This window comes from Melospiza georgiana, chromosome 10 (assembly GCF_028018845.1).
Source record: "Melospiza georgiana isolate bMelGeo1 chromosome 10, bMelGeo1.pri, whole genome shotgun sequence".
Taxonomy (NCBI): domain Eukaryota; kingdom Metazoa; phylum Chordata; class Aves; order Passeriformes; family Passerellidae; genus Melospiza; species Melospiza georgiana.
In genome coordinates, this window is record NC_080439.1 from 8,560,183 (window position 1) to 8,568,246 (window position 8,064).

General features: G+C 65.1%; 2 protein-coding genes across 2 annotated transcripts; both read right to left on the minus strand.

Moving 5' to 3' along the window:
- Positions 1-69: 69 nt before the first annotated feature.
- On the minus strand, positions 70-1,801 carry LOC131087726 (heat shock protein beta-7-like). The gene is made up of 3 exons (XM_058031566.1): positions 1,660-1,801; positions 768-919; positions 70-258 (listed from the first exon to the last, which is right to left on the minus strand). Exons 1-3 carry the CDS (start codon positions 1,799-1,801, stop codon positions 70-72), a joined length of 483 nt encoding a protein of 160 aa, XP_057887549.1.
- A 482-nt stretch (positions 1,802-2,283) lies between these two features.
- On the minus strand, positions 2,284-8,036 carry FAM131A (family with sequence similarity 131 member A). Its single transcript, XM_058031010.1, is given in 7 exon segments — positions 2,284-4,263; positions 4,605-4,733; positions 4,963-5,145; positions 5,407-5,500; positions 6,277-6,401; positions 7,936-7,979; positions 7,981-8,036. Coding segments are annotated over 7 exon segments (1,077 nt in total). The 3' UTR covers positions 2,284-3,817.
- Positions 8,037-8,064: the final 28 nt, after the last annotated feature.

Here is an 8,064-nt window from a genome sequence, read left to right on the forward strand (position 1 = left end):
GGGCACCAGCTGAGCTTCACCACGGTGCTGGGGTTGGCAGGCTCCGGGCAGGGAGCGTTTTGTCCCCGCTCACAGCACGGCCTCGCTGCGGTGCAGCCCCTGCGGGCGCTGCCCGGGGCCGGGGCTGGCACGGCGCCGCACGGTGATGACCAGCGTGCCCATCTCCGTGAGGGCACAGCTCACCGACAGCGGGTCCGTGTCCTCGGGCAGCTGGCACTTGTGGGTGAAGGTGTCACAGACAGTGCCATCCTCAGCCACCTGCGGGGAGGCAGCAGCGGTGCGGTGGAACGCAGTGTGGCACGGTGGGCTCCACAGCACATTCCCAGTTACCCCAGTGCTTCTAATGGGCAGTCCCAGACGCCCAGGAAAGATCCCAGTGACTCCAGGGCAATTCCCAGTTACCCCATTGCCAGCAGGAAGCAGGCCTCTGCTGCCCAAGTCTGGGCTTGTGGGGTAAATTCCAGCTACTCCAGTGCCAGCAGGAACTGTTCCTCTTTGCCACGTTGGGCAGGGAAGGCAATGGAGCAGGAGTTCCCACTTGTCCCATTCGCAGTGAGGACAGTTCCCAGTTACACCAGTAAAGGACAGGTGCAGTAGAGCAGGAGTTGCCTGTTGTCCCATCACCAGGCACAGCTCCCGTTTATCCCAGTGCTACCAAGGGCTATTCCCAGTTCCCACCCACCCCCACCACCCACAGGAGGGGTGTCCTGGGACAGGACCCCCATTGTGCCACGGCCAGAGGGGTGCTGCCCCCACGGGTGCCTCACCTTTTCTGCCTGGATGGTGACGTGGCAGTTGGAGGTGGTCACCACGATGTCAGGGGGCTCAAACTGGCTCACGTCGGCCACCACTTGGTAGGTGTCACCCTGGGCACGCACCCAGGTGCCCAGGCTGCAGGGGTACATGGCACCTGGGGACTCTGTGGGCATTGGAGGGCTGCTGGGCATGGGGCCACAGTACCCAGCGGCTGGGCACTGGGGGAGGGAGGGCTGGGGATATTGAAGGTGCTGAGGAATTGCAGGGGGAACTGGGGGTCTCGGGGGTAAAGGGGTACTGGGGGCCTGGAGGGGTAGTGGGGGGGCACCTGAGGGCACTGGGAGATTCCAGGGGCACTGGGCAACCTGAGGATAGCAGGGGAATGACACAGGAGGGTGAATACACAAAGGTCTGGGGGGAGTGGGCCGGGGCAGAGAAGGACACTAGAGTTACTGGGGATGTACAAGAAAGTGGGAACCTAGCAGGTGACATCAAAGGGTGTGGGGCACAGGGGAGCTGAGGACATACCCTGATGGTCTGGGATGGGGAAGAAAATCTATGGGGGGTTCCAGGGACAAAAGGAGAATCAAAAGGGTCTGGGGAGGGGGAGGAGGCAGCATGGTGGTCCTCGGGGCAGCAGGGACACTGGGGTTATTGGGGACTTACAGGGGGAGCACAAAAGCACCTGGGGAGTGGGAGCTGGACAGTCCAGAGAGCCATGGGGCACCGGGGGACAGTCAGGGTGCCCCTCTGAGCCCTCCCAGCCGGTACTGGGGTGACTCCCACGCTGTCCCCAGGAACAGGTAGGCTGGATAACCCTTGGGGGGGACCATCCCCAAGGCAGCAGGGCTTCCCCAGGGTAGCAGCGCCGCTCCTCCATCCCCGACCCTCCCCGCCCGGTACCTGGGTACCCAAACGCCTCCTGTCCCCGTGCCCCGAAGGCTCCATGCCGCAGGTCGCCCTCGAAGCGGGGCTCGCCGTGCCCCTGCCCGTAGGCGCTGAGGAGCTCGGCGCGGTACGTGGAGGCCGAGGAGAGCGATGCCATGGCTCCTGCTGCCCGCGCCCCCGCGCCCTGCCCGGGGAGGGTCCAGCCGCCCCAGCCACCACCGCCAGATGCCCATAATTAGGCACCCTGTCCGCAGGAATGCGAGATAAGGGACGAGGCCTCCGTCACCCTGTGGGGCCGCGGCGGGGGCTGCATCCCTGCCACCGCTGCCTGCCACCCCCGGTGCCTGGGGCTGCATCCCTGTCACCCCCCGATTCCTGGGGCTGCATCCCTGCCACTGCTGCCTGCCACCCCTCTGTCCCTGGGGCTGCATCCCTGTCACCCTCCGATTCCTGGGGCTGCATCCCTGCCACCGCTGCCTGCCACCCCCGGTGCCTGGGGCTGCATCCCTGCCACCCCCCGAGCCCTGGGGCTGCATCCCTGCCACCCCCCGATTCCTGGGGCTGCATCCCTGCCACCGCTGCCTGCCACCCCCCGCTCCCCGGGGAGGAGGTGCCCCCCCCTGCAAGAAGAGGCGCCCGCCCGGTGCAGCGCTCGCACAAGTGACTTTATTCAAGACCTGGCAGGATGGAGGAGGGGGTGCCGCGGTGTGGGCACCCCACGGACACTCCACAGGTGCCCACAGGGGCTCGGGCAGCTGGCCCAGACATGCACACGCGTGCACATGCCCACGGGCTGCCAGGTGTGCACATGCACACACACACAGAGCAAAGCCCCCCGCCATCCACAGGCACCCCCAGCCCCACGGGGAGCAGCCACTGCCCCCGGGGTGAGTGAGTGGTAGCTGATGGTGTGGGGCCTGCTGGCCCCTGCGGCCCCTCGGTGATGCAGGGCAGGGGGCCAGCCCCACAGCGGGCACCCCATGGCAGGGAGGGAGAACAGGAGCTGTGCCTGGCAGGGGTCGGTGGGGTGCTGGGGGATGCAGGGGGCAGAGGTGCAGTGGGTGCTGGGGACATCCCGGGCTGTGGGGACAGGGAGCAGTGACCGGGCTGGGTGAGGAGCAGCATGCAGGGGGAGAGAGTGGCCCCACGAGAACACGTGCCATGCGGGAAGGGGCGCGCAAGCGTTGGCAAAAACTGGCATTCCTCCCCCAAACGACGTGCCTGGAACCCCTCACGTGGGCTTGGGGGGTCCTCGAGTGGGGGTGCCACCCCCAGCCAGGACGGGGGGGGCTGGTCGCCCTTCATGTAGGCACTTGGTTCCCTGCTAGGGGCGAGTGACTTGCCGACAGGGACATCAGCCCCACGTCCTACCCCCTCTCTGCCCCCTGCATTCCTCACAGCAGCCGTGGGGACGCCTGGCTGGGCTGACCCCCTGCTGCAGGGCTGGGCTGGGACTGCTCTTCTGGTGGCCCAAAGCCCCCTGGCTGGGGGCCTGCACCCTCCTGGCCCTGCAGTCTGACTGTGTCAGCCCCATGCAGTTACAAAAGTATAGAAAGTCCCAGCATCGCGGCACATCCACAGCCCCCCAGCACCCCTGGCACCCCCAGAGCACCCCTCCAGCAGCTCCATGCTCCAAGGCAGCAGTTCACAGTTTTAAACTCGGTCCAATAGAAGTTGGCCAGGGAGAGAGGAGAAAAGCCCTTCCCACAGCAAAACCCCCACCACCACCCTGGCTTGGGGTGGTAGAGGCACCACAGGATGATTGGAGATTTTCAGCCATGCCATTGTGGGGGAGGGAACTGTGCCCAAAAGGGAGCCCAGGGTCGTTTGGGGGAGAACATGCGAACAACCAGCCCCACTTATTTAGTCTTGTCAGTTTTTGGGGGCACATCTGGGCATCAGGGCAGAGGACAGACCCCTCCAAGCCCTTCCCTGCGCCCCTTCCCTGCTCTCATGCAAAAATCCAGGAGGGCAACGATGTGGCCAAGCAGGGCCGGGGCACAGTGGGGGCACACTGGCTGGGGGGCTGCAGCGGCCCCCGGACCCCTCCTGCAGCCGGGTAGCGAGGGGGAGCAGTGGCAGGGCCCGTCCCTCACCCAGCGTGGGGTCTGGCCAGAGGGCTTCAGCAGGGGACCTGGACCCCACCAGGAGAGGCAGGGCACCCCAGAGGGCATCAGGGCTCTTCGGCCTCCTCCTCCTCCTCCAGCGATGCCACCCCGGAGGAGGCGACGTCAGAGATTTTCCGGCGGAGCGGGAAGTCCTTGCTCAGCACCACCTCGTCCTCCGTGGGCGAGAGACAGGCTTCGGCGTAGGACACGGAGTAGAGGGAGTCCTGGCACCGGAGCCGTGCCAGGCCCCGCAAGGCACTTTGGCTGGCTGGGGGCGGCAGCTTGGGCAGCAGCAGGTCCTCTCCCCCCAGGGAGCCCAGCAGTTTGGCAGTGAGTTCGGAGGGGGACACCATCTCCAGGCTGCAGAGGCTGGAGCAGAGAGTCTCGGGGGAGAGGGTGTGCGAGGAGTCGCTCTCGGGCTCGCAGGAGCCGTGCCGCATGCCCAGCTGGCACAGGTGGCCCTGCAGCAGGTCTCGCAGCAGCGCGCTGGCGGGCATCGTGCCTGGCAGCTCTGTGGGAAAGCAGCACGTCTGGGTCAGTCCACAGCTGAGGGCACCGGGGATGGCAGCTGCCCCCTGCCCTGTGCACCGCAGGCTGGGAGGAGTCCCGTGCTTGCTGTGCCCACAAATTGTTGCATGTGTGGCACTGGTAATCATCAAAGGAAAAGCAAAACACTCTCTGGCAGCACGGAGGTGTTGCATTTAAGGGATTCCCCATCCCTGGCTCAGGCACTGCCCTCTGTGGGAGTGACCAGGCTGGGGAATGTGCCAGGCAGTGGGCATTCCATTCCTTTGTCCCTCAGGGGTGGGTCACCCACCCCACCACTCCCAGCCCACTCCCCACAGCACTTACCGGTGGGCTGGGAGCTCTCTGTGGAGGGCATGAAGTCCTCATCGTAGGACTCATCGTTGGAGTCATCCCCATCCACTGAGGACCAGGCTCGCAGCTTGGCCTCAGCAATGGCAAACTGCTCCGCCACACCTGGCACGGGACAGGCACGGGTCAAACACACACAGGGAGGTGCTCCCAAAACCCCACTGCCCTGGCACCTCTATGCCCACAGTGCCATGGCATGGGTGTGTGTGGATGGATGGATGGATGGATGGATGGATGGATGGATGGATGGATGGATGGATGGATGGAGACAGCCCGCCCCACCACCCTGGGCCGCAGTCGGGAGCAGCCCACCGGCCGTGCCCACGGTTCCTACCGGCAGCAAACCGCGCCTCCTGCTCGCCCTCGCTCAGGTGGCAGTAGGAGCTGAAGGCGCTCTCCAGGGCAGAAGGTGACTCCACTGGCTTACACCAGCCCTTCCACTCGATGAGGTGGGCAACACGGCCCTGTGCCATGGCCGTTGGCTTTGTCACGTGCTCCTTCACCACCTGCGAGATGCCTATGGGATGTGCCCCAACATCAGCATGCCCTGGGGCACCCCAAGTCCCCACCACAGAGCCCATAACCCCAGGACCCAGCACTCCCCACCTCCAGTCCATGGGACCTGGCACCCCCATGTCCTCCTCTTGAGTGATACTGGTAACCCCCTGGTTCTCCCCAAAACTCCAGACAGGGGACACCCAGGGACCCCCCAAGAGGCCCAGAGCCCTCAGCTCAGGAGAGCCCCCTTTCCCAGCTGAGCCCCTGGGTGAGCAGTTACCGTGCAGCGAGGAGCGGGCCAGGGCAGCGATCTCCTGGATGGTCAGCGCGCGCCGTGACTTGGGCAGCATCTCGACAGTGTCCTCAACATTGACCTGCCAGAGCGGGCAGCGGGGTCACAGCCCTGGCACCATTTCCCTTCTGGGAGCCCCACACTGCAGGAAAGGGCTTGGCCCTGCTTGGTGCCCAGCCCGGGGGGCCTGGGGCGTTCAGGCACACACACATTACAGGCACGCGTGTGTGCAGGGGTGGTCACAGCAGGACACACTCCCACAATGTCAGCACACGCTGGCACTGTGTACACACCTGCACGTGCCCGCTCAGGTAACCATGTGTGCCCACACACGCTGGCAGCCACCCAAACACAAACTGACCACAAACACACACCTGCACACTCACACCTGAACTCCACTGTACACACACATGCACCTGCACGCTTGTGTGCTCTCACACGTGTCTGTGCCCTGTGCTGGGTGGTGTCACACACAGTCTGTGCCCGCCCCAGCTTGTGCCGACACACGTGCATGTGCAAGGCCACCACGGCCCGGCTCCCCAGCACCCACCGCCTGGCAGCACACACCGTGCCAGGGCATCCTGTTGTATGTGCCCATTGCCATCCCGGCCATGCCAGGCCCCGAGCCCATGGCCACGGGGGAAGCGATGTGGGATTTGGAGGCGCGCAACAAATTGCATTGCCATGGCAACGAGGCACCGTGGACTGATTTCTCCCAGGATACAGCCCGGCTCATGGCTGACGTCAGAGCAGCCCCGAGCCACCGCGAGCTGGCAGGGCCACGGCCAGGACGGGTGCCCCACCTCAGGGCACGGGCACACGGCCACCTCAGCTGGGCACGGCCGGGCTCCGGGGTACCTGGAGGAAGTCCTGGCTGTCGAAGGAGGCCTGGCGCACCAGCCGGGGCAGCGGGCGGGCAACGCTCAGGGGTGACAGTGCCTTCACCTCCTTCCACTCCACACACAGCGTTGTGTCCACGGCCACTGCAGGAAGAGCCGAGGCCAACCTCAGCACCTCCATTCCCCCAGCAGCCCTCTCAGTCCCCCACCCGCTGACCCTGTGGTGGCAGCTTCTTGTCCAGTCTGAGACCAGACACAACTCGTTGCTGCAGCGCTGGTGACTCACGCCCAGGCACCTCTTCCGCCTGTGTCAGCGGTAACGCGCGTCCCCAGCCTGGCACTGGGGACCAGGCACCTGTCCCAGCTTGGCAGCTGCTCTGGCAGGGGTGGGGGCAGCTGGACCGGGCTGGACTGAGCCAGGTGCTGGGTGTGTGAAGGGAGGCAGCACTGGGCCAAACTTGCTGGGGGCTGCTGCTCCTCCACTATCTCCATAATCCCCCTCTCCAATTCCCTGCTGGATCAGGAGGGGAAGGAGCAAGAAAGGATAGGGTCAATAAAAGCACCTGCACCCATCTTTTGCCACAACAGCTTGACCTCCCAGCACTGGCACCTCAAACAGATGGGTGCCTACACCCTCAGGCACTGACGCCCAAGAACTGGGGGCTCCTGACAATGCAGTTTCCATGAAAGGCCAGTCCCAAAGGGGGCAAGATGGGGTATCTCTCAAGAGCCTCATTTCCCCTGCACTAAGATGGGCCTGGCTGACATAAACCAGCTGTGAAGTGGGATACAGGGGAGCTAAAAGTGCTGCCTCCCACCCACATCTGAGGGTACACCCTGGCTTCCTTGGGAAATTGCAGAGAGGATCGCCCCCACTCCCAGCTGTGGGCAGGGGCACCCTGTGGTGACATCCTAGCAACAACACCCCCAGGGCCCCTCCGGCATGTCTGCAACACTCTGAGCGCTGTCCTAGCCCCCGTGAACCCAGCCTCCAGAACTCCCTCTGATCACAGCCCCCATCGCTCCTGCAGCACCCCCGCTGCACCCCACACACTGCAGCAAACCCCAGCCTCCAACACCCCCCTGAACGACTCTGTCTCTCTCATAGCCACCCCACAACCTCTCAGGACTCGAGCCAGCACCCCAGTCCCACACCCCTTTCCCAGTCCCCTTGCACCCTCACCCCAACCTCCAGCTCCCCCAGAGCTGCAGTCCAATTGCCCCAGTCTCTACACATCCACACCCCCCAGATCTCCCTTCCCTCCCTGGGCCCCCCAGCTGCCCCAGAGCAGCACCCCCAGCTCCCAAACCCCCACCCATCTATAGCCCCCATCATCCTTGACGTACCAAAGTCCCCCAGAGCCCTCAGGCTCTCTGCATACACAACACACTTAGATACCCCAATTCTCTCTCACCTCCGTAGTTCCCTGTACCCTACATTCCTCACAGCCTACCAGTCCCTATACACCACTGCCCCATCCCCTGGGTCCCCCTCAGCTCCCTGCTCTCCCCCTTGCCATATCCCCCAGCCCCCGTAGCCCCCCACTACCCTAGGGTATCACCCCCAGCCCCTCACCGTGCCCAGCACCCCGCATCCCCGAGTCCCCCTAACACCCTCCGTGCCCTGGGACCCCCATTCCCTCCGCTCCGCGCTCCCACCGCGGCGCCGCTCACCCACCGATGGTGGTTTTGGAGCCGATGCAGCCCATGCTCCCGGGGGGGCCCCGGTGCGGGCACTACCGCCGGCTCCGCGCCGCCCACATCGCCCCCCGGCCGCATGGGCGGCCCCGGACAGCGCCCGCGCCCC